General features: G+C 56.9%; 7 protein-coding genes across 7 annotated transcripts in view; 1 reads left to right on the top strand and 6 right to left on the bottom strand.

Moving 5' to 3' along the window:
• Positions 1-42: 42 nt before the first annotated feature.
• On the bottom strand, positions 43-2,838 carry LOC128275573 (probable methylmalonate-semialdehyde dehydrogenase [acylating], mitochondrial). Its single transcript, XM_053014122.1, has 4 exons — positions 2,652-2,838; positions 1,667-1,870; positions 1,443-1,596; positions 43-1,363 (listed from the first exon to the last, which is right to left on the bottom strand). The coding sequence occupies exons 1-4, from the start codon at positions 2,679-2,681 to the stop codon at positions 186-188; spliced, it is 1,566 nt and encodes a 521-aa protein (XP_052870082.1). The 5' UTR covers positions 2,682-2,838; the 3' UTR covers positions 43-185.
• Positions 2,839-3,250: 412 nt separating this feature from the next.
• LOC128275574 (glutaredoxin-related protein 5, mitochondrial) lies at positions 3,251-4,063 on the bottom strand. Its single transcript, XM_053014123.1, has 2 exons — positions 3,766-4,063; positions 3,251-3,681 (listed from the first exon to the last, which is right to left on the bottom strand). Exons 1-2 carry the CDS (start codon positions 4,037-4,039, stop codon positions 3,515-3,517), a joined length of 441 nt encoding a protein of 146 aa, XP_052870083.1. The 5' UTR covers positions 4,040-4,063; the 3' UTR covers positions 3,251-3,514.
• Positions 4,064-4,674: 611 nt separating this feature from the next.
• LOC128275570 (serine/threonine-protein phosphatase 4 regulatory subunit 2) lies at positions 4,675-7,347 on the top strand. The gene is made up of 3 exons (XM_053014120.1): positions 4,675-4,930; positions 5,023-5,211; positions 5,712-7,347. The coding sequence occupies exons 1-3, from the start codon at positions 4,717-4,719 to the stop codon at positions 7,262-7,264; spliced, it is 1,956 nt and encodes a 651-aa protein (XP_052870080.1). The 5' UTR covers positions 4,675-4,716; the 3' UTR covers positions 7,265-7,347.
• Positions 7,348-7,359: 12 nt separating this feature from the next.
• LOC128274883 (uncharacterized) lies at positions 7,360-8,058 on the bottom strand. The gene is made up of 2 exons (XM_053013222.1): positions 7,483-8,058; positions 7,360-7,383 (listed from the first exon to the last, which is right to left on the bottom strand). Exons 1-2 carry the CDS (start codon positions 8,056-8,058, stop codon positions 7,360-7,362), a joined length of 600 nt encoding a protein of 199 aa, XP_052869182.1.
• A 373-nt stretch (positions 8,059-8,431) lies between these two features.
• Positions 8,432-16,414, bottom strand: LOC128274878 (eukaryotic translation initiation factor 4 gamma 1-like). The gene is made up of 4 exons (XM_053013217.1): positions 15,923-16,414; positions 14,228-15,859; positions 13,535-14,158; positions 8,432-13,366 (listed from the first exon to the last, which is right to left on the bottom strand). The coding sequence occupies exons 1-4, from the start codon at positions 16,388-16,390 to the stop codon at positions 9,395-9,397; spliced, it is 6,696 nt and encodes a 2,231-aa protein (XP_052869177.1). The 5' UTR covers positions 16,391-16,414; the 3' UTR covers positions 8,432-9,394.
• Positions 16,415-18,054: 1,640 nt separating this feature from the next.
• Positions 18,055-19,504, bottom strand: LOC128274876 (uncharacterized). The gene is made up of 4 exons (XM_053013209.1): positions 19,295-19,504; positions 18,589-18,805; positions 18,342-18,505; positions 18,055-18,255 (listed from the first exon to the last, which is right to left on the bottom strand). Exons 1-4 carry the CDS (start codon positions 19,502-19,504, stop codon positions 18,055-18,057), a joined length of 792 nt encoding a protein of 263 aa, XP_052869169.1.
• A 469-nt stretch (positions 19,505-19,973) lies between these two features.
• The window catches only part of LOC128274869 (tRNA (cytosine(34)-C(5))-methyltransferase), a 2,446-nt gene continuing 181 nt past the window's right edge, over positions 19,974-22,238 (bottom strand). The window contains exons 2-5 of the mRNA XM_053013200.1: positions 20,781-22,238; positions 20,372-20,716; positions 20,154-20,303; positions 19,974-20,083 (exon numbers count right to left, since the gene is read on the bottom strand). The exon at positions 20,781-22,238 is cut by the window's right edge and continues 10 nt beyond it. Of these exons, the coding sequence (XP_052869160.1) occupies positions 19,974-20,083; positions 20,154-20,303; positions 20,372-20,716; positions 20,781-22,238 (2,063 nt within the window). The remainder of the gene's footprint in view (positions 20,084-20,153; positions 20,304-20,371; positions 20,717-20,780) is intronic.

Raw genomic sequence — 22,238 nt, 5'->3', positions numbered from 1 at the left:
GCTTACCGCGGGGTCCTCGCAACAAGATTAATAACTTTTTTCCATTCGAGCAAAGCATTTATTTGGCCACTCTAGTTCACTCACCGCGTTGTATAAAAACATATCATTTTAAATGCACTTTATCTGGAAGACGAGTACCGGTCGTTGTGGTTGTCGGTTGCGTAGTAGCGTTCTAATCAGTGCGCTTACTTCATCGTTGGCATGGCAACAGCCGCTTTCGTGTGGCTGACGTCGCCTTCACGCCACAGCTGCGTAACGGTTTTCGTTTGCGTGTAGAACTTGACGCCCTGCTTGCCGTAGAAGTGGCAGTCGCCCAAAAAGCTGCCCCGGCTGCCGGTGAACGAAAACATGGGCAGTGGCACTGGAATCGGAACGTTCACGCCAACCTGACCAACATCGATATCGTTCACGAACTTGCGGGCGGTCGCTCCGTTGGTGGTGAAGATGGCCGTACCGTTACCGTACGGATTGTTGTTGATCAGCTCAATCGCCTCGTCAATCGTGTCGACCGTCAGACACACTAGCACCGGGCCGAAGATTTCTTCCTTGTAGCACTGCATGCTCGGTTTTACGTCACTGATGATGGTCGGTCCGACAAAGTTTCCGCTCGCGTACTTGTCCACCTTAATGTTGCGCCCGTCGAGCACCAGCTTCGCGCCCTCTTTGACGCCCGATTCCACCAGCTCGTGAATGCGCTGTTTCGACTGGGGCGAGATGACCGGTCCCAGGTCGGTTCCGGGCAAATGACCCGCGTTAACCTTTAGCTTGCGCGCTCGCTCCGCCAGATCGTCAATCCAATTGGTCGCTTCACCGACGAACACCGCCGTCGAAAGTGCCATGCAACGTTGGCCCGCCGCACCGAAGGCCGCTCCAGCCAGCTGGTTCAGTGTGTTCTCTTTGTTGGCGTCGGCCATTACGACACCGTGGTTCTTGGCGCCCATATTACACTGGACGCGCTTACCGTTGCGCCCGGCACGCTCGTAGATGTACCGGCCGGCTTGATCCGAACCGACGAAGGACACCGCCCGAATGTCGGGGTTGTCGCAGACAAAGTTTACCGCGTCGTGCGCTCCGTGGATCACGTTCACCACCCCCGGTGGGCAGCCGGCTTCGTTGAGCATCTCCATCAGCAGCATCGTGGCTCCGGGCACTCGTTCCGAGGGCTTGATGATACTCGTGTTGCCGCACGTAATGGCGACCGGGAACATCCACAGCGGAATCATGGCGGGGAAATTGAACGGCGCAATACCGGCCGTCACTCCGAGGGGCAGGGTGTAAGAGTACGTGTCCATGTCCTTCGCAATGTTCGAAACGGTCTCACCCATCTGCAGCGACGTGATACTGCAGCAGTGCTCCACAACCTCTGCAACGGGTAATCGAGAGGATGAAACCTGTCGAAAAGCTGGCTCCTTCGGCCCGGGAAAGTGATCCCGAATACTTACGCAAGCCCCGCAGAACATCACCCTCGGCGTCAACCAGCGTTTTGCCCTGTTCCTTCGTAATGTTTTTCGCAATTTCCGACATGTTGTTGCGGATGATGTGCTGAAGTTTGAACATCACTTGCTGCCGGGTCAGGATAGACGTCTGGCGCCAGGTCTGCGGGGAATGAATACGGACACGATGTGTTAACAGATAAACTGCGGCGGAAGCTGGCTCTCATCATTACCTTGAACGCCTTTTTGGATGATTCGACGGCGGCGAGCATCTCATCCTGAGTACATTTCGGGACACGCGTGACGAGCTCATTTGTGGCCGGATCGTGCAGATCAATCCAATCGTTCGTCTTCGACTCAACAAACTTGCCATCGATGAACATTTTCGTCGTTGGCCCCGTGGCCGTACTGTAGCCCCGATGGAGTACATTGCGGCACTGTGGAATGGATTAAAAGCGATTCGAATTTAATTTTCGGGAAAGTCAGAAGGATCCCAACCTTTCGGACACCTCTCACCCGATAAGGTTTCCCGTGTTCAGCCGGGGCCAAGGGTGTTGCATAAGGAAAGAACCGCGTAAATGGTTAAAGAGAGAGAGACCCTCCGGACTCCGTGTGGCCTATGTATATCATTAGAATGACCCCTATGTACTTCGCATCGCGTAGTCGCGTCAATTGAACTCGATTAGAACACACGATTGAAGCAGAAGTGACACGCCGGCCCGCGAGAAGGAAACGGACACTGTCCCGTTCCCGTATTTATTTCGGCCTCACTTTCGCTCATGCAGAGGAATACACGCACGCTTTACGCTCTGTGGGCTGATGTGGCAGCAGGATGGTCATGGCCTCGTGGGCCAATCCTGCCATGTCAACACTTCCGTAAAGCAAAACGCATACAGATAAGATTGTCTAACACAACATGTGATGCGAGAAGTCTAAATGATAAAACGCCAATATCTAAATGACAAACTGTGGCAATGTCCTATACTACGTACGCACCATTAATTTACATTGTATGTACCCCGAAACGCAATAAGTCAGGCACGCGGGGAGCAAACGAACGATGGCCTTGAACCACGCTATATTAATAGATCATTTCTAAAAGTCTCTACACCTTTCGTTACGCAACCGATATTAACTACATGTGATGGGAAAAGATAAGTCAGCGATAAGAATGTCCTGATTAAGAACTCTTATCGACACAGTCCCGTTCTAACTTACCTCGTTGGCAACAAGTCGTAGTAGAGCCATTTTGCTAAAAACAGACACACCTCCGGCGGATCAACTGGGATCAGTTATTTAGCGCAACTACAACGACGATGACGACGACGATGGAACGACGAAGCCGCGGAGCACGAACCACGTTTGATCTGGTCACCGGTTCACAAAGAACTAAACCGGTTCGCAATCAAAAACGAGCCGCAAGACTATTTCGATGAACTTGAATTTGTTGCTAAAGCGCGTCAGACGGCGGCGACGTAACACCGTGGCGCGGTTGCGCGTGAAAGAGATGTAAGACCGCCGCGAGTGCGCGGGTTGCGAACCGGTGCCGGTCGCGCGATAATGGCTCGACGGAACGCACACATGCGAAACGGTACGCTATCAAATACGGGTAGAACGCGCCGGTTTTTTTTTGGTCACACTTTCTTATGATTTTACTTCTTTTTTTTACATGTCCCTCAGTACTCTCGTTAATGATGATTATTAATACTCAAAAGCAGAGAGAGATGATTGAACGGTTGGTATTGCACCATAATGAGCAACCGATTCAAACTCCCGATGAAGCACGTGTTGGAAAAATGCTCTTCTTGTATTGGGTATTAGTCAGATTTATTTATATTTAATGCAATTCGGTACCAGGCTAACAAACCTATTTGATATCTCTATTTGAGCAGATTATGGCGCTAGCTTTTAAAGGCATAATTATTTGAATCCGTTCCCCATTGCTTATGCTAGAGCCACCGGAAGGGCGCGTGTGAGGGTGCCCAAAGTAACAGAGTGCTAATGGTGCTTAATTACCAACGTTCCTTTTATTGCTTATCGGTAACCGCGTTCGTCATTTCCATTCAACTATCAATCAGTCTCTACTTTTCCGCCTCTTTGACCAACGCACTCTCAATGCCGGCCTTTTTCAGCTCTTCGATTAGCTCCCCGTTTTGGTGCATCTGTAGCAAAATGTCACATCCTCCGACAAACTCTCCGTTGATGAAAACTTGCGGTATTGTGGGCCAGCTCGAAAAGTCCTTTATGCCTGTGGCGGGAAACAAAAGGGGGAGCGTAACGGGGCGCTGCAGTTAGAATCGCATACAATTTAACGGGGTACAATTTCAGTTACCTTGCCGCAGTTCTTCACTCTGCAGGACATCGTGACTGTCGTAATTAACCGAATGCATACGAAGGACTTGTACAACCGCGTTGCTAAAACCACATCGCGGAGCGTCCGGGTTTCCTTTCATGAACACCACAACCTTATTGTTTTTCACCAGCTTTTCCACTTCCTTGGCATCGAGCGCACTCGCACTAAAGTTTCGGCCGGCGACCGACTGTATTAGGCCGCATCTGTTGTATCTTAGAAGATTTTGGGCAATATTTCTGCCGAGAACATTCATTCTGTTGTTTTGACTGGTTCTGTGTTGTTATCTAACACGGAATGTGTTGACGTTCTCGGTATGGGACCGAGACATATGTTTAGAATGCCACTGGTACGTATAGAATTGCACTTTATGTATGATTTACGAAACTTATATATTCCAAACAACAGTGAAACGATAGCAAAATCAATAGCATGCGAAACAATAACTTAACAAACCCACGAATGAATGTTTATTGATTAAGGAGTACCGGAATCACTCGACATTGAACTGTAAACATGTTGTCGCGGATGTCGTTCGCCGTGGCTTTTAAACTACCGTTAGATAATGTTAATTTAGTGTAAAAGAATTTAGTTTGCATTTATTTGGTTTTGCTGTACGTTTTTACCCAACAACGAAACGATTTCGGATGGACATGCTCTTTCTAGCAGTTAAATAAAACAAGAAAACCACTAACGGCAACGGTGGTGTAATCTGTGTCTTTACATCGCCTGGTTGGTTTATGGTGCCGAGTTCAATGTGTCACTCTCTAGAAAAGCCGAGAGTGGTGAGTTGTTGGTTGGGTGGTGAATTCGCGGTTATACATCACTTTTGCGCTTGTTGCAGCTTGCTTACCGACCGACTGACGGTAGCTGCCATAAGAGCCGCAGCAGTTCCGGAATTGTGAGCCAAACGCAGATTGTCGTAGCATTTCAATGAGGATGGAAAATCAGGAAGAAATACTGCTCCTGCTGGAACGTTTTACAAAAGCCAAGCAAAAGGACATCCCGCGCGAGCTAGAGGACTACTTAACTTTCGTGGCCCGGACGGGCGATACGGTGTACCGCTGGGTGTTGGTGAAGCCGCTGTTCCGAGAAAAATTGGTCAATGTCATTACGGATTTCCATGACAACACGCCGAGCATCGCAGGTAAGTTGCAGCGCCACAACCGGAAACCGGTTGTTCGCAAAGTTTCGATTGCCGATGCACCGATTGCTTAACCGGTCCGGTTTCCTTCGCAGATCTTCCACCGTGTCCCAACGTCGATCCGTTCAACTACGAGCGAATGAAGCGTGCGCTTCTGGATCGACTGGATTCGTTCAACTCGGCTCCGTTCACGGTGCAACGGATCTGTGAACTGCTGACCGAACCGCGCAAACAGTACACGCGCATCGATAAGTTTATGCGCGCCGTGGAGAAGAATATTTTGGGTACGTACACGATCACGGTCTGTGGAGATATACGCCTGGGGACAAGAAAAAACAATAACAAAACCACTACGATGCAGCGCCGCACACTGCGATGTGATTCAGTTTATTTTTACATCGATTATATCTAAGAGGGGCTGTGCAGTTAACGCGCTAATCGTCAAACTGCGCCAAAATCATGTGCAGCTGCTGCCGGATCACTTTGCCAGCCGCGTTTCGGGGTATTTCCTTCACGAACAGCACTCCTCCGGCCAGCTGCTTGTACTTGACGACACGTCCCTTGACGTGCTCCACTATTTCGGCCTCTTTGAGGGTGGTGCCCGGTTTGAGCACGACGAAAGCGCGCGGCAATTCGCCGGCCGCCTCGTCTGGCACTCCGGCCACCGCTACATCGGCCACCTCCGGCAACTCGAGCACAATGTTTTCCAGCTCCGTGGGTGATACCTGTAATTGCGGAAGGGCAAGATAAGTAATGTGCCATTTTGTATGTTATCTCCCGCCAGTCGTTAGCACGCAGGAACCGGGACGACGGAGAAGCGACAGCGAGAATGATTCGCTGGACTCGATCGTGAACGGTGACATGGAGGTGAACGTGGACATCGAGATGGACAACGAACAGTTTCACCTGGAGGCGGATGCGCTGCTACCGGACTCGAGCGATCCGGTCGGGGTTCTGCATGCCGACCCGCCGACCGCCGATTCCCCAGCCCCAGCCGAGCGCGCTGATAGTGAACTGAACGGCCGCGGTTCGTTTATGAACGATAAACACCCGTTCGAACGTTCGGGCGAAGGGCCGGGCGGCACCAGCACAACAACGGTGGACCATTCGCCGGCACCAGGCACCACCGCCGTCGTCGATACGAACGAGAATGCTACCGATGGCGATATCGCGAAACCGTTGCTAGAATCTGCTCGGGCGGACGCAGGATCACCGACGATCGAAAAGGAACCGACGGAGCAGTCGGATGATGCTGGGAACCAACCGCACGAATCGAAGCACGCTGCGAGCCCTGTTGCCGCCGCCGACGAAAGTTCTGATTTAGCACCAAATAAACCAACCGAGAACAGTGCGCCAGAGACCGGAACACCGGCGACGACCGCAACGACCCCGTCGACGACGACGAAGAATACATCGCCGGAGCCTACTACGGCGAATGTGGAGGAACCAATTGAAACATCACAGACACCGCCGACTGAGCCAACCGCAGTCGCAGCAGAAACGGTCGATAGCAAAACACAATCTCAGCAACCTTTGACTGGAAAACTGCACGCGGCGGCCGAAAGCGACAAAGTCGAAGAGCAGCAGGCCGACGATGGAGAACCGCTGGCTAAGATGGTGAAGTACGACGTCGGTGGTGCCGGGGACGCGACGGAGTTAGTGAACAGCAACACTACTTCGTCGGACTCGACTGATTCGACCGGTGGCAGTGGCGGGGATACCAGATCGTCAGAGTCATCTTCCCCGTCTTCGTCTTCTTCGCCGTCGGTCGAAGAACGGCTGGCCACTGCCGAAGCAGCACCGCCGTCGGCGGTGGTTGAAGAAGTAAAACCGACGGTGGTGAAAGAATCACACAATGACCAACAGCGGGCAGCGGTCGAAGAAGTTATCCCCAAAGCGATCGCAGCTACCGAGGTATCATCCGTCGACGTGGCTCCGGTGCCGGTGCCTGCTGCGATCGAAGAAGGGCAGCAGGCGGCGGCACTTGAAGACGCACAACATTCCAAATCGGACGAAGTGATCGGTGAATCGGTGGAAGCAACCGAGAAACCGGAACCGACGAGCGTCACCGTGCAGACCCCAGCAGACCAGCCGTTGATGGAATCGTCGGCCACACCAGCCGAAACCGTTGCTGCTGCGTTGCCGTTGGTCGCGGAACAGGAGATGGAGCTCGCCGTATCTGCCAGTATCGCCTCGACTGTCGTTGTGGCACCCGAGAGTGTAATGGAGGAGGACATGCCGGGAGCCGCGGATGAGGAGCTACTGGAAGAAGGCACAAAGGCGGATGATAATGTGATGGACATCGATGAGTCGAGCGTGGAACCGATGGATCAGTAATCAGCGGCTTCGGTTTTCAACCCCCCCGGTCTCCGTGCGAACCACGGCCCTTGATGCTGCTACTATTTGTATTAACGCCTGCGCCCCCCTTAACATTAATGGAACGAATTTTTTTTCAACTGACAAATATATACCGGATAGATCGCTGGATAGACTCGTGAAAGTCGCCCGGAGGGGCTTTTGTTTGGATTTGTCTCTCTCTCTCTCACACTATTTACCTGATTTCCCTTAACCTTGATCAGTTCCTTGGTGCGATCGACAATGAAGAAAAATCCATCCTTGTCGTAGTAGGCAACATCACCGGTGCGAAGGTAGCCCCCCTCGACGAGCGTCTCCTTGGTGGCCGCCGCATTGTTTAGGTAGCCCTTCATGATTTGGGGACCCCGAAGGTACAGCTCGCCAGTCTGATGGGGCCCCTGGTTACTGCCGTCGGTGAGCGACACGATTTTGGCCTCCGTATTCGGGTAAAGCTGCCCACACGTGCCAACCTTCGTCTGATCGTACCGGTACGGCGTGCAGAGGGTGACCGGTGAGCTTTCGGTCATACCGTAGCCCTGCGCAATGTCAATATCGCGGCCCACCTTCTGGCGGAACTTTTCCTGCAGCTGAAGCGAGGCCGGTGCCGCTCCGACCAGTACCCCTTCGACGCTTGCCAGATGGTCGGCCGTTATCTTCGGGTGCGTTGCCAGAAACAGCAGCAACGACGGTACGACGAACAGGAAGTGTGGCCGGAACTCGACCAAACACTGAATGTAATCTTCGGGAATGAATCTGCGGAAAGCGAAACGGATCATCGGGCCGTGGCCGTGTTCAGTCAGGACAGGAGAAGTGCAAATCGGTAATCGATCAAGGACTGCTTGGATGCTGTCAGACTCAGATTCTGTAAATGAACCTTCTCAGTTCGACCTCAACATTGTTTGACCCGCGGCAAAGATTAGAAGCCGTGGGGCCATGGGGCCAGGGTCCCAAAAATGTCCACTAAAATCCGGGGAAGCCGGGAACAGGCAGTGGTTTGAGCAAATTCTGGTGTCCACGTAGACTCCAAGGCTTGTCATTGCTTGTCATTGCCGCCTTGGATCGCAATATTTCATACGTAGCGCTAGACACTAAAGTGATCGTCGCGCGGCCATTAGAAGGGGATCGTGGTTTGGGGTTTTTGTGTGGTTCACCAGATACTTTATTCGATAGTTATTTATAAATATATATTTATGCATGTAAATAAATGTTGTTCTTAACGGTATTCCATATTTATTAATATTATATTATTATTATGTTTATGCAATATATGAAGGTGTTTGTATCCCCAATCAGTAGTAATAATGAGCGGCAGCAGAGCAGGGAGCCGTGCACACACCGACAGGACAGCGGCGATCGGCCGCACTGTGTCCTTTCGCCGGCCCCTCCGGGGTCCGTTTAATTGTCTTCCTAGTTTAGCAGCAGCAGCAACAACAACCCTCTTCTCCCAGAGGGGGTCGGTCGGCCTTGGTCGGGTGTGGCTCCACCATCCTCCACTCTGCTGCTCGTTGCTTCCTACGGCGGCGGCGGCGGCGGCAGCGGTCCAGAGCAAACGAAACAACGACCTCGCATCACGATCGCGCCCCGTTCGCCCCCGTCCGTCCGTCCGTCGCACACGCACTACTAATAGAAAAACAAAAAAAAACTGCACACCACACCTTTTGTTACTACGTCCACTTTCGACTGTCTCGCTGGCTCGCTCGGTCGCGGCACGCGACACACACGTCCGCAATTGGTTTGTTTTTTGTTCTTTTCTTCATTTTTTAATCCGTTGTTTTAAGCTTGCATCGCACAACAGGAGTCTGTCCGTTCCGAATCGTTGTCGCACGACACACGCACTGTGAACTGTGACTCGCTGTCGCTTTGCTGTCTGTATGTGTGTGTGTGTGTGTATGGGTGAGGAGTGTGCACTGTGTGCACTTTTCCCGCTTCTTTAAATCCACCGATTACACTACACGATAATAGTATTGTTTATAAAAAAAACGAAACGAAACGAAAAACAAAGTCCGCCATCGGCGGCGACATGATCATTCGTGATCGGCATCATCATCGCTACCGCTAGAGCACGATCGCACCGAACCGGAACCGGAACGCGGGGGGCACGGTGGAACGCTGTTAGTAGGGCGGCGGTACGGGCGTGGAGGTGTCCTCGTCCGCGCTGCTCTCGCCCTCGACGTTCTCGAGCATCGTGAGGAACTGGTGGGTCGACTTGAGGCAGACGCCCTTGCCGTTCGCCTCGAGCGGATCGTGCGACTCCTTCCACAGGTTGAACCCTTCGCATATCACAAAGCCCTCGTACAGGTTCTGGAAGATCGAGGTCAGCAGACTCTGCGGGTGCTGCAGCGCCACCACCATCCGCTGGACCGCGTACAGACACTGCAGCTCGCGGTCGGCCCGGCCCTGGATGCAGCGCTGCAGCAGCGGGTTCCACCGCTTCATGTCCACCAGCACCAGCCGCTGCTCGTCGATGCAGTGCTTCAGGACGACCGTCGTCAGCGTGCGGATGAAGTCGTTCGGCAGCTGCCGCTCCGGCCCGACGTACTGCTCGATCCAGTCAAAGATCTCCATGTTCTCGGCCTCGTCGCGCAGGAACTGGTGTAACCGGGCGGCCACCGTCGCCGGGTCCACGGCGCCGGCGCCGGTTGGTGGCGGGCGACGCCGATCCGATCTTCGCGGATCGTCCAGCAGGTACGACAGACCGGCCTGCTCCACGCACCGCACGATCACGTCGTCCCCGGCGGGGTTGTAGAAGTCGGCGAACGAGAGTGACGCCTCGCGCCACAGCATCACCGTTGCGTCCCGCCCGTACGCGACCTCGTAACTGTGCAGCAGTGCCTTCAGCATCGCCCAGGCGTGCCCGTTCGTTGGCCCGAAGCTAACCGCCACCAGGTGGCGCACGTCGTGCAGTGTGATCACTTGATCGCGCACGAGCGGCCGGATAAAGTCCGCCAGGACCTCCCACAGCAGCGGCAGGTCGATGATGATGTCCTCCGCCTCGCGCAGCAGCTGCTCGAGCGCGTACACGCAGTCGGCCCGCGTGATCATGCTGCCGCGCAGCAGCTCCATCACCAGGTCGATGGCGGCCGCGCGGGACGGCACTTCGCGCTCGATGTTGTCGCGCAGCAGCAACAGCGGCACGCCGAAGTAGAAGCCCGGCTCGATCTGCTGCTTGATCTCGTCCACGAGCACCGGCAGCTCGCCCGTCATGGCGTACTGCATCGTCTTCGAGGTCAGCTTTTTCAGTGCCGTCTCCAGGTGATCGTCGATCTTCGGATACGGCGCTGGCCGCCCTCGTCCTCCGCCTCCTCTTCGGCCCGTCTCAGACGACGACGATGACGACCGGCCACGGCTACCGCCGTTGCCACCGGTCGCAGCAGGAGGAGCACCACTCGGCGTCGGTGCCACACTCTGCTGCGGTCCACCTTTGTCAGTCGCTGACGACGACAACGACGACGACTGCTGGGCCGTCGTGGTCGTGGTGATCGTCGATGATGGCTGAGGAGGAATCTGAATGTGTTGGTAGAACTGGCCGGCCGCCGAGGACGACTTTGCACGCCCAGCATCGGCGGAACCGCCGAACGACGGGGGACCCATTCGGCCGTGTTGCTGCTGCTGCTGCTGAGCCAGTTGTTGTGCCTGCAGTTGTGCCTGCTGCTGGGCCAGGTGCCGTGGGGCCAAGTTCGGACCACCGGACGAACCCCTGCCACCGCCCATCGACGAGGGCGGCGGTCCCATCTTGCGGTCCCGATCGCGGTCCATCATGCGATCGCCGGAAGATGGTTCGCGCGACGATCGCGAGTAGCGATCCTCGTTCTGACTGCTGCTACTGCCGTACCGTGCGTATCTTTCGCGCTCCATCGAACCCTTATGGTGATAACCGCCGCCCGAGTCTTTGCCTCCTCCGTAACCTCCTTTGCTGTGGTCGCCGCGATCGCGATCGTTACTGTCGCGATCGCCACCACCGCTGCTGCTGCTGTGGGGGGGTGCGTTCGACCCCAAGCTCGCAGCGCCCGCCGGTCCACCCTCTTCGCTGCCGAGCGGTGCAAACTTGTTGTTCATCCACTTGTTCGTCTGGTAGTTGGCCGCGCGGCCCAACTGTGTCGTGTCCACGTTCATCGACAGCACCAGCTTCTTTGGATCGATCGATATCTGGCGGTTGTTGCCGCGATTGCTGGGGATTTTCTGGAACCCATCGTCGTCGATCTGCAGCCGGCCACCACCCTTCGCGTTGTTGCCACCCCGATCGTTACCGCCACCACCGCCACGATCGCCTCGACCGAGACTTCCCTGATTGTAGCCCGGGCCGCCACTGGATCCACCACCACCCATGGAGCCGCTGCCACCGCCGCTGGACAGCTTGGAGAACGGTCCGCCCGGTGCGTTGCGCGATCCGAGCCGCATATCACTGCCACCGCCGCCACTGTCCTTGCCGCGCGGCATAAAGTTCATGATGCTGACCTGGTTCTGTTCCGTTTCCGCTTCGCGGGCGATCTGCGAGATCGTCTTCGGGTTCAGATCCTGCCGCCGCGGTATCCAGCCGCTGTTGCGCAGATCGATCAGATCCTGGATCATGAACCGAATCCGGCTGCTGATCCGGTACCGGTCGCGGTTCCGCACCAGCTCGTCCAGCACCTTGAAGTAACCCGTCAGCACCGTCGTCTGCTGCTGGCTATTGTTGCCCCGGCCGCCACCGCCGTCAGTCTGTACCTTGCCCTCGCGCTCCATCTTGCCGCCGATCGTGGTCAGCAGCTTGCAGAGACACTCGAGCGTCTCCTCGTTGTAGCCGCCCTTCTCCTCCTTGATCATCATATCGATGCAGCGCACCATGATCTTGTTGCGCAGCATATCGTCCTTGTACAGCTCGCCGATGAACCGCACCAGGCCGACGGCCCGCCGGCGCGCCTTCAGCTCGTCCTCCTCGAGCTGCAGCTTCAGCTCGTCGTACTCGTCCTTGCTCAGGTCCTCGCTCGCCGCCAGCTTCTCGTGCTTCTCGCGCGTCGCCTTCGCCTGGTCCTTCCCTCGCTCCTCGAACTCCTGCTGGCAGCGCTCGATCATCCGCTTCTTGAACGTCGACTGGTGGTCGGCCACCGCGATCAGGCCCACCTCGCTGCACATCTTCGAGTACGCCTCGGCAAAGTTGGGCTCCGAGATGGCCTTCTCGAACACGAGCTGGATGCAGCCGTCCAGCTGCTCGCTCGTGTCGATCTTCAGCGCCTTCACCTGCTCGATCAGCTTGCCAAAGTTCTCCGGCGTCAGCTTGTTCAGGATGCTGCGGAACGTCCGCAGCAGCGGCTGCAGCTCGTCCTGGCCCTGCGCGTCCTTGCCGGCGGCCCCTCCCGGTTGCTGCTGTAGCACGTGCGACGGACGCCACGCGTTGGCACACTCGTTCAGCTTCACTTCCTCGTTCAGCGTCACGGTCACCTTGATCAGCGGCGGTCCCTTCGAGCCCGCCTTACCCGCGCCACCACCCATGCCCGACTGCGAGTGCTTGTTGGCCTGCATGCCACCGCCGCCACCGATGCCCGACTGACTGCCGCTAGGGCCACCGCCACCCTGCTGCGATGAGCGCTTCACGTACGCCTGGCGCATCGGGCCCATGCCTCCACCGCCTCCGCCACCACCGCCACCGCCACTCTTCACAAAGTTCGGCATCAGCGAGAACTCGTTGATCTTCTGATTGCCACCGCCACCGCCGCCGCCGCCGCCACCGCCGTACGCGTTGCCACCCATGTGCAGGTGTTGGGCCGGGCCGTTGGTCCGCCCGAGCACCGTCTCCAGGTTGTTGGGCAGATTGGTCGGCTTCTCGAGGGCCGGCGCCGCGTTCTTCAGCTGCAGCAGCTGGTCCTTCGAGTACTTCTTCTTCCCATCCGGATTGCCCGGGCTCCACTGGTCCGCATCGTAGTCGATCAGCGTGATCGATTTCGACTTGACGGCCGGCGGCACGAGGCTTGGCTTCGGTTTCGGTTCCCCCTCGGTGCCGGCACCACCGTTCGTCGGGGTCACCACCACCGTGGCCAGCGTGGGTTGTTCCTGAGCGTTTGTTGTCGCTGCGACCGCGGGGGCCACCACCTCGACGCCATTCTGGTCCTGCGGCGTCACCGTCGTCGTTACGACATTCCGATTATCGTCTAAATTGTTGCTACCGCCGGCGGCGGCCGTCGTCGTCGCCGGTGCTGCTGTGACAACGGCGGCAGCGGCGAGCGGAGCCGCGACAGTGCTCGAATTCGTTGGGGCCACCGGCTGGGGGCCGCTAGCCGTCCCGCACTCGTTGTTCCCGACTACCACCGTTCGCTCCGGGTGGTGGTGCTGGTGATCGGTGCTGATCTGTTGCTCGACTCGATCCGGCGTCGATCGCTCCTCCGTCGCCGCTACTGGAGGCACCGGCACCGGCTGCTGCTGCTTGCTGACCACTTCACCGTTGCTGCTATCGATCGTGCTTAAGTGTCTGGTGTACTCCACATTATTGTTATTTATAATATTATCATTATCTAGGTGCTTATCACTAGGTTCCTTATTTAAAATGTTTTCCCTCTGCACTGCGGCGGCCGCTCGATCGGTCTCATCCCTCTCGATCGGTGGCGGCGCCAATTGCTCCGTTTCCACGGCCACCGGCTCATCCGTCGTCGTCGTCGTCGTCGGCTGTTGCTCTTCCGCTTCTTCCGGTTGCAACACCGTGGCTTCCTCCTGCAGCTCTTGCTGTTCGCCGCTGTCCTCTAGCGGTTCTGTCTTGGCCTCGCTGGCCAAATCTAGGTTCGCCATACCATCGACCAACTCGCCATCGCCACACTCCGGTCCGTCCGTGATCGGCACGTTCGCGTTCCGTTCATCGTCGGCGTCGGCGGCCACTTCTAGGGCCTCCGACGAGGTCGCACCGTTCGCCTCGATCACCATGGAGGGGGCAACGGATGCGTGTTGCTCCATCGGTGGTGGTGGCACCGAAACCGGCACCACCACGGGCACCGCCACCGGGGCAATGGGGACGGCCGCCGCCGCCGATGGCGGAACGAATGGTTCCGCATCGGTCGACAGTACCGAAGTGGTGCGATATCTCCGGTCGGCCGTCACGGGCGGTCCCAGTACGAGTGGTGGCGGCTCCGTCAGGTAGTTGCCGGCGTGATGCAACGCCACCGGCAGCTCACTACCGTCGCCGACGCCAACGAGCACCGGCAGATTGCCCTGTCCGACGGCAGCGGCATGCGCTGCGGCCGCCGCCGCCGCCGTCTGCGCTGCCGCTTGCGCCTGTGCTTGCGCCTGGACCTGTGCGGCCGCCGCTGCTGCTGCGGCTTGTTGCGCGGCTTGCTGTGCGGCCGCCTGCATTGCGTACGAATGGTGTTGTTGTTGTTGCTGCTGCTGCTGTTGCTGTTGCTGATGGTGCCGCGGATGATGATGGTGTTGTTGCTGCTGCTGAACATGCATCTGCTGCTGATGCGAGTGCTGCGGATGCTGTTGCTGCTGCGACGGATGATGGTAATGGTGCTGCGATTGTTGCTGTTTCATGTGCTGCTGCTGCTGCTGTTGCGAATGGTGCTGCGAATGATGCATGGCCGCAGCACCAACGCCACCGTCGACCATTGGTTTCTTCTTTTTCGGCGGATATTGTATGTTGGGAATTTCCACCGACGGACCGTCGGACATGGCGGACACCACCGGTGTGCCCGAGACCGTCGTCATGTCCCCGGCGGATGCCGCTAGGTGCGGTGGCAGGTGGGGCGGCGGATGGGAGTGATGGTTGGCCAGGGCCATCTTTAGGCCACCCACCACGTACATGTCGTGCGGATGGGGGGTCGACGAAGGAGGTGGACCCGTGGGAGGCGGTTGGTGCTGCTGCTGCTGCTGGTTGGTCACCGTTACCACCGAGCGACCGCCGGATAGATCGTGACCGCCGCCGCCACCCATTTGCATCTGAATCTGGCCGTGCGTCGGCGGAGGCTGAAGGTGCAGATGCGCCTGTGGTGGGGGAGGCGCCATCGTGGCCACCATCGTTGGTGGCACACCGTGGTCCGAAGGCTGCGGTTGCTGCTGCTGCGGCGGCGGAGGATAGTCGGAGTAGTCCGAGTCGAGCTGTGGAGGAGCTGACTGCGGCGCCCCGGTGGAAGCGGAACTCGTGGACACACTTCCGGACCCGGACGAGGAAGACGCCGACGAGGACGCGATCGGCGAGTCTTTGAACAGGTTCTGCATGATGTCCGTCCCGGTGTCCGGATTGATGATGGGGATGGCGTGCTTGCGCCGCTCGCGCACCGTCGGTAGCTTGGCGGCCGGTTCTCCGCCGTGGCCCCCGGTGCCACCGGTGGCCGGTGGGCCCGACGGCTGCTGCTGCAGATGGGGCGGCGGTGCCAGCATGCTGGGCATGGGCGAGAAGGAGGCGTGCGGTTGCGACGACACGACCGCCACCTGGGCGGCCGAGGCCGCCTGAGGGTGCTGCTGCTCCAGCTGCTGTGCCAGCTGCTGCTGCTGCTGTTGCTGCTGCTGCTGGGCCTGCTGCGGTGGATGCATGTGTTGCATCATCTCGTGCGAAACCTGCATCTGGGTTGGCTGCTGGTTGGGCTGCGGAGGCTGCGACAGCGGCACTTGCGAGATCTACGGGAAAACAACGGGTATGAGAGGGAGCGGCTCAGCGGCACTCTGACGGCACTTCCTTACATTAACTAAGTTGTTCTCCCCGCCCGGCTGGCGGCGGCCGCCCGCCTGCTGGTGCTGGTTCGGCAGGACCGAGTACATGTACTGCGGGTGCGGATACACCAAGTGGAGGTTGTTCATGTTTGGCCACGGGCTCGGTAACCGCTGCAGCGGCTGCATGTAGTTGATGGCCAGCGGCACCTGCTGGAACGGGGTCATCGGCATGCCACGCGGGCGCGACGACTGGCCGCCACCCGCCCCGCGGAACATGGGCTGCTGTGAGTAGATGTTCTGATTCATCATCGCCGCCTGCTGCGACGAAAGCTTCATGTCAGGCTGTGGCGGAACCTGCTGCTGTTGTTGTTGCTGCTGCTGCTGCTGCTGCTGCTGTTGTTGCTGCTGCTGCTGCTGCTGCTGCTGCGAAGTCGGTGTCCCCGAGGGCATGCCCCGTAAGACGGCACCGGGCGGCAGCGGCCCTCCACCACTTTGCATTGCGATGATACGATGGACGTCACACCACCACCACCAGACAGAGCATAATTATTTGCCGGCCACGGTAAGTTTCATTGAAACGCTGCGAAAAACGGGAAAAGGAGGTGCAATGACCGCGCGAAGGTGGCGAAAGAAAAAGGATCAGATTCTCGTGCGTGCGTGCGTTCGGCAGTGACAGGCAATTGACACAATATTGGTCCCGCTGGCTCGGCTCCCGGCGGCGACACGTTACCAACCGGAACAAAACATAGCGACGGTCGCGCGAGCGAGCGGGACGGCGATAGAGCGAGAGAAAAAAAGGTCGGGCGAAAAGCGTGCGGTGGGCCTGCCGCTTTCGCTTTTCACCGCTGCCTCCACGACGACGGGACGGGACGGGACGTCTCTTACCTAGCCTATCGGGGAGCCACGCACATCCCATCGGGCCTTCGAACGCGAACCCAACTGGTATGCGCACCATAAAGGGCCAGCCTCCGGGTGAAGTGAGAAAATAGAAGCAAATATAGGTTATCTGCCCCTCGACGAACCAACCAGGCACCTGCTGCTGCTGCTGCTGCCCGCAGAGAGGTTTGTCTCCGTCACCGTGTGAGCGATGACGAGCACGGCGCAACGGCAACGTTCGACCCGCGGCAAGGTGTACCCGAGTGCGAACGCGCGTGGCTTGCTGGCGCGACGATTAATCGCGCGTGTCTTCGGAGCGAATTCCAGCAGCGTTTCCGTCGGTGGACACTTATTTTTACCACAAATTCATCGCGGTCCAGCAAAAAAATTAGGCCGTGGAGCAATTTTGACAGCTAGTGACGTTCGCATCAAATCGATTTGATTACGTAAAAAATGCTGACCTGTTTGCCCTGTCCGCCGCACGACACTAGCGCCACACTGGCAACACTGCCCTAGGCTGGCAGCCCGGACGGCACGGGCCAGCGGCCGAACCGTGCCCCGGTAGGTGATGGAAAAATTTCGAAAAATTCCAAAAAATTACCCACATTCGCCCCAGTGCCCCAGCCGGGTCGCCCGGTTCACTTTGGGTGGTCAATTGGGAGGCACCGAATGTCGACCCGTAACGGTCGCGTTCGTACGTCGAGCTTCAAATTCACTGACACCGCTGACCTCAAGTTGACCGTCGATGAAAATGGCCGATCCCCTCGGCAGCCGCACGATGCGGGAAAAATGGTTTATACTGCACGGTGCACCACTCCAGACACACTGCTCAGCGACGTAGCACGGTTTGCTGTGATGCGTTGTCGGCTGAACACTGGGCACTTTTGTTACACTTTAGCACGAAGCTCACTGTTTTACACACTATTTTTTTTCTTTCTTCCAACCACACAACGCACACTTCGACGCGGACAGAGAGGGGCAACAGAGACAGAGAGAAATTCAAAATTAAGAGAAACGGCCGTTAGAAAAGAAACCCCCGGTCGGGACCTTTTTTTTCGCATGCAAAGGTGCGGTAGCTTAAAAGAAATGCGCAATTCGGGCGAAATAAAAATGGTTTAAATACCTGGGTATCGATACTATGTGATTTTTCGACTTCAGAACGGAGTGCAGAATCCCGTTCAGTCCGTAGATGTGGAAATACGGAGGAATGGTGAGGATGGTTTCTTTCTTGTTAACTGCAATGCGGGGAGCGGCAAAAATTAACATCGTCAATCCAGCCAACCCTATTACCGGGACTCACCGTATTCCGGTTGATAGTATTTGGAAATCGTTGGGTGCGAGCCTTGGGCCAAGTTGGCCACAAGATTGTAATGGGTCAGCTCGACTCCCTTCGGTAGGCCCGTCGTCCCGGACGAGTACGGCAGGATGGCCGTTTGATCACAGTCGATCTTGGGCAGTTCGCTGGTGTGGTTTTCCATCAAGAATTGCTAGTCGAAGCAGGGCGATACGAACGAGGGGGTGTCGGGTTAAACATACCGTACGGTGCACGCCCGCAGAATGCAAGTCCTCGTACCTCGAATCCGTAGATGTTTTTCTCAAAGTCGTGCTTTCCTCCGACGCAGATCGTACCCTTGTACTGCTTCACTTTCGTTTTAAACAGCTCCGCTACGGGTAGCAGCATCGGCAGCGTGACGATGACCGTTACTCCGGCATTTTCAAACTGTCGACACACTTCCTCTGTATTGTGCGCGGGTAATGAAAGGCATTAAGAGATTGGCGTTAAGAGCAACAGGGACAGGGTCGCCCCGCGAAGGACCTACCCGGTGTGTAGAGCGGATTGGCGAAGGTTACGGTCAATCCAGCCATTAGGCCACCGTGCAGTGCCGGCACGAACTCGGGAATGTTGGGCAGTAGCAGCCCGAGGACGTCGTGTTTGCGCATGGCGCATCCCTTCTGCGACAGCAGGCCGCAGGCCATCCGTTTTACCATCTCGTAGGTCACGCCAAAGGTGTACGACCGCTTGGAGGCACCACATGTCTTGGAAGGGTTTAAAACAAGAATACTGTATTGATCCTTCGCCCTTTTGAACTACACGTCGGCGTCGCTCGTTAAGGGAAAAAATAGGAATACAAAAAACCTATCATCGTTGCATCATCGATCTTTGGAGCGACCACGATCGCGATCACCGCGGTGGTGATTACGATCTCGATCAAAGTTCAGTCCAACGATTCAGTTCCGGGCGGGTACGGGGTGCGAGTGCTAAACGAAAACACTGCAGCTTATCGCGCCTTATCAAATTCCGTGAATGACCTACTAGCAACGTTGTTGGGGGCCAACACACACAGGGGTTGGGCTGTATTTCGGCAGTTGTTTGGCTTCAACGAGATTACGCTGCTTTTGTCCCTATCGCTTCGTCACGCGGTTTTGGGGTTTTCTCGCATTGCAAGGAAAACCTTCAAATGGGCAGTTAATCACCCTCGCACACACGCACACGCTGGTTCGTATTTTTGGCTCCACGATACTCACAATGGCCGGCTGGTTTGCGTACTTTTCGTACCCCTCGAAGATGTACTCGGTCACACTTTTGCGCGGAATGTCCACCTTGCCGAACGGGGACTGAACCACGTTGCGTTCGTGAGTCGCGGCGTGACGCCGCTGCAGCGCGGCGCTACCGAACGCACCGGTGCGCCGTGTGACATCCGTGGCGGACCACGCAAATAGACGGCGGGAAATCATCCTGTTTCTTCGGTGGTGACGGCGAGGGCGGATAGAGAGAACGACTTTCTGCACGGTCTGGTAGCTTTCGGTGCACTGATTGAGGCTGCTGGAGTGACACGAAGCTGTTGCTGTCGCTGTTTGCGTCTGAGAGGATGCCGCCGCCGCGAGTCTAAAACCGGCCGAGGTTCGTCGAGGCTAAGGACGAACTCTGATGCCGCGGGGGGCTGAGGTGGAGCCAAGTTGCTTATCAATCTCGCTGCATTGCACGCGTCGGACCTGATTAGGAACGGTACTAGGAAACAGTGGCACGCGATACGCGATTGGGCCTCTATCGATCACTGGCTGCCCATCGAACGGGTGAGCGTTAGTTACTTCCTGGAGGTCGGGGCTGCACCGACGGCCTCAATCAGCCGTTTGTTTGGTTAAGAAAAATACTGCTTCGGGATTGAAATACATTTTATTGTTAACACAAGATTAGCGGAACACACTACTCGTCATTCGCCGCCTCATCTGGCTGCTCTTCTGTTGGGGCCACACCATCCGTACCGTCTTCGGCTGTGTCTTCGAGCTGAAGTTTGTCCTGGAATTTGTTCTTCTCTGCAACAGACAACGAGGTAAAGGTCAAGGGTGCGAACTGACAGAGCGGGCCGATCGCCGTGCGGCTTACCGAACTTTGAAACATCTCCACCGAGAAGCCGGAGCAGATGCACCGTGTCGTGCTGATCGACGTACGCCCGCAGGCTGAGCGTACCCTTCCATCCGACGGTGGCCAGTGGGAGATCCTCTAGCTGACACTCCAGTATGCAGCAACCGGAATCTGGTGGAAAAGTGAAGGCGTTAATCGACTGACCGTACCGTTCCGTACCGGTGCTCGCTCGGCGTTACCGAAATCTTTCAGATTCTGCTGCGTCTTTTCGGCCAGCGAGGAGATCTCGGGCGGTCGAGTCGGATCGGTGCAGGAAAGCAGTTTGATCAGGTCGTCCGGCTCTACCGTCACACGGCGCTGCGGGCCAATGAATCCGTTCACGTTGGCGAGTCCTTCCGATGCGAGCCGGAACTCGCACTGCATGTTCCGGTTGTCACACCGGACGAACGTTTTAACACCCAGATTGATAAACTTGACCCGTTTCTCGTTCCTCTCCACCACGTCGCGGACGGTGCCGGAACAGAAGTAAATGTTCTTCTTCTTTCCAACGCGGCAGCGAGTTAAGAAATTGCGTGGATCGAAATCTGTCAGTAAAAAAAGTAAGATCAATTAACGATCATCCGCACCCTTTTACGGCCATCCATTTACCTTTGTCCAGTTCGTAGAAACGATTGATCGAGGCAAACACTTCATCGTTCTGCTCGAAAAACACGAACGGATCCTCTTTGAAGCCACGCATGAAGCGAGCCTTTTTCGGTGCCGGTGGCGCACTTTGGCCCTCTGACTTTGGCGTTGCGGTTGCTTCGCACTCACCGCTGTCGGCGGCCACGGTCGTCTCCCAGGGTAGCGGTTTTTTCTTCTCCAGCAGCGCAATAAAGAACCCGCCCGTATTTTGGTGATGCGGCAAGATGCGCAAACACCGATCGAGATGATACTTGCCGGTCGCTTCCTCCTCGGACGCCGGCGGGAACATGTCCGGCCGGACGACGGTGCGCTGATTTTCCGGTACCTCCGCGAACGATTTGTAGTACTTTAGGTCCTTGGTGGCCGGTTCCCAGTACGTCATGCCCTTGCGGTACCGGAGCGTGGGCAGAAGATCGGCACAGTCGACGATCTCCAGTGCGCCGTCGCTCTGCTTCAGCAGCCGGTGTAGGACCGCTTCGTTTTCGATCGGATTGAGCGAGCAGGTCGAGTAAACGAGCTTGCCACCGACGGCCAGTAGCTCGGCGCCGCGCTTCACGATGCGATGCTGCAACCCGTGCAGGTTGTTGGCCTGGTTGAGGCTCCACTTGGTCCAGATGTCCGGATTTTTGCGCATCGTTCCATCGCCCGAGCAGGGCACGTCGCACAGGACGCGATCGTACTGCAGTGGGCCGACGGTGCCGTCCGGCAGTGTGACTTCCAGCGTCGGAAACGACGCACTGTCCTCATTGGTCACCATGAAGCAGGGCGAGTTGAGGCGCTTCGCCTGGTGCACCAGCATGTAGCAGCGGTTATTGTCCACATCGTTGGCCATCACGAAACCGGACGGGCATCGGGTCGACGGGCCCTCCACGACCGCGCCGTGCAGGGCTTCGATTAGCTGCGCCGTCTTCGAGCCCGGAGCAGCGCACATATCCAGCACCCGGTGGTGCGGCTGCACGTCCAACACGAGGGGCGGAATCATCGAGACCGCCTCCTGGCGGCTGATGTTGCCCGAGTTGGTCTCGGAGATGAGGAAATTGTGCAGCTTAAAAAGAGGCTCCGAGCGGCGAATATCCTTGCGCGACAGCTCCAACTGCCAGGCCAGCTCGTTCGGGTACCAACCGAGCGAGTGGGGCGGCTCCACCCGGTCACCCGTGGCTTCTTCCGTCTGCTGCTTGCGCAACTCGCCCACCGCCCGCAGGTATTCGGTGAAGAAGCTTTCTTTCGTGATCTTCAGCAGCAGCTTCGCCTGGGCCTTCGAGCCGGTAATGCGGAACGTGACCGGTAGCGTGCGCCGCAGGTGCTCCATGAACTGGGGCCACTCGGACTCTTCGCAGACGCGCTGGTGTTTGTAGTACGCCTCGAACGACTCATTCTCGGGCACGATGCTTTCGTACGGCTTTTCGCGCCGTGCTGGTCGCT

The sequence above is a fragment of the Anopheles cruzii genome, chromosome 3 (assembly GCF_943734635.1).
Source record: "Anopheles cruzii chromosome 3, idAnoCruzAS_RS32_06, whole genome shotgun sequence".
Lineage (NCBI taxonomy): Eukaryota > Metazoa > Arthropoda > Insecta > Diptera > Culicidae > Anopheles > Anopheles cruzii.
Note: the sequence above shows the minus strand (reverse complement) of the source record. Positions and strands in the feature narration are given on the sequence as shown.

Bases quoted from the DNA above. Each gene is read 5' to 3' on its own strand.
- LOC128275573 (XM_053014122.1), bottom strand. From the start codon at position 2,681: ATGGCTCTACTACGACTTGTTGCCAACGAG. The intron at 1,871-2,651 runs GTAAGTTAGAAC...TCCATTCCACAG, and splicing joins TACGACTTGTTGCCAACGAG to TGCCGCAATGTACTCCATCG. The intron at 1,364-1,442 runs GTAAGTATTCGG...TACCCGTTGCAG, and splicing joins TGATGTTCTGCGGGGCTTGC to AGGTTGTGGAGCACTGCTGC.
- LOC128275574 (XM_053014123.1), bottom strand. From the start codon at position 4,039: ATGAATGTTCTCGGCAGAAATATTGCCCAAAATCTTCTAAGATACAAC. The intron at 3,682-3,765 runs GTAACTGAAATT...TTCCCGCCACAG, and splicing joins GAGTGAAGAACTGCGGCAAG to GCATAAAGGACTTTTCGAGC.
- LOC128275570 (XM_053014120.1), top strand. From the start codon at position 4,717: ATGAGGATGGAAAATCAGGAAGAAATACTGCTCCTGCTGGAACGTTTT. The intron at 4,931-5,022 runs GTAAGTTGCAGC...TTTCCTTCGCAG, and splicing joins CAACACGCCGAGCATCGCAG to ATCTTCCACCGTGTCCCAAC. The intron at 5,212-5,711 runs GTACGTACACGA...ATCTCCCGCCAG, and splicing joins CGTGGAGAAGAATATTTTGG to TCGTTAGCACGCAGGAACCG.
- LOC128274883 (XM_053013222.1), bottom strand. From the start codon at position 8,058: ATGATCCGTTTCGCTTTCCGCAGATTCATTCCCGAAGATTACATTCAG. The intron at 7,384-7,482 runs GTAAATAGTGTG...TATATTTGTCAG, and splicing joins TCAAGGTTAAGGGAAATCAG to TTGAAAAAAAATTCGTTCCA.
- LOC128274878 (XM_053013217.1), bottom strand. From the start codon at position 16,390: ATGCAAAGTGGTGGAGGGCCGCTGCCGCCCGGTGCCGTCTTACGGGGC. The intron at 15,860-15,922 runs GTAAGGAAGTGC...GTTTTCCCGTAG, and splicing joins GGGAGAACAACTTAGTTAAT to ATCTCGCAAGTGCCGCTGTC. The intron at 13,367-13,534 runs GCTAGCGGCCCC...GTGACGCCGCAG, and splicing joins GGAACAACGAGTGCGGGACG to GACCAGAATGGCGTCGAGGT.
- LOC128274876 (XM_053013209.1), bottom strand. From the start codon at position 19,504: ATGATTTCCCGCCGTCTATTTGCGTGGTCCGCCACGGATGTCACACGG. The intron at 18,506-18,588 runs GTAGGTCCTTCG...CGCACAATACAG, and splicing joins CAATCCGCTCTACACACCGG to AGGAAGTGTGTCGACAGTTT. The intron at 18,256-18,341 runs GTACGAGGACTT...TGCTTCGACTAG, and splicing joins AAAACATCTACGGATTCGAG to CAATTCTTGATGGAAAACCA.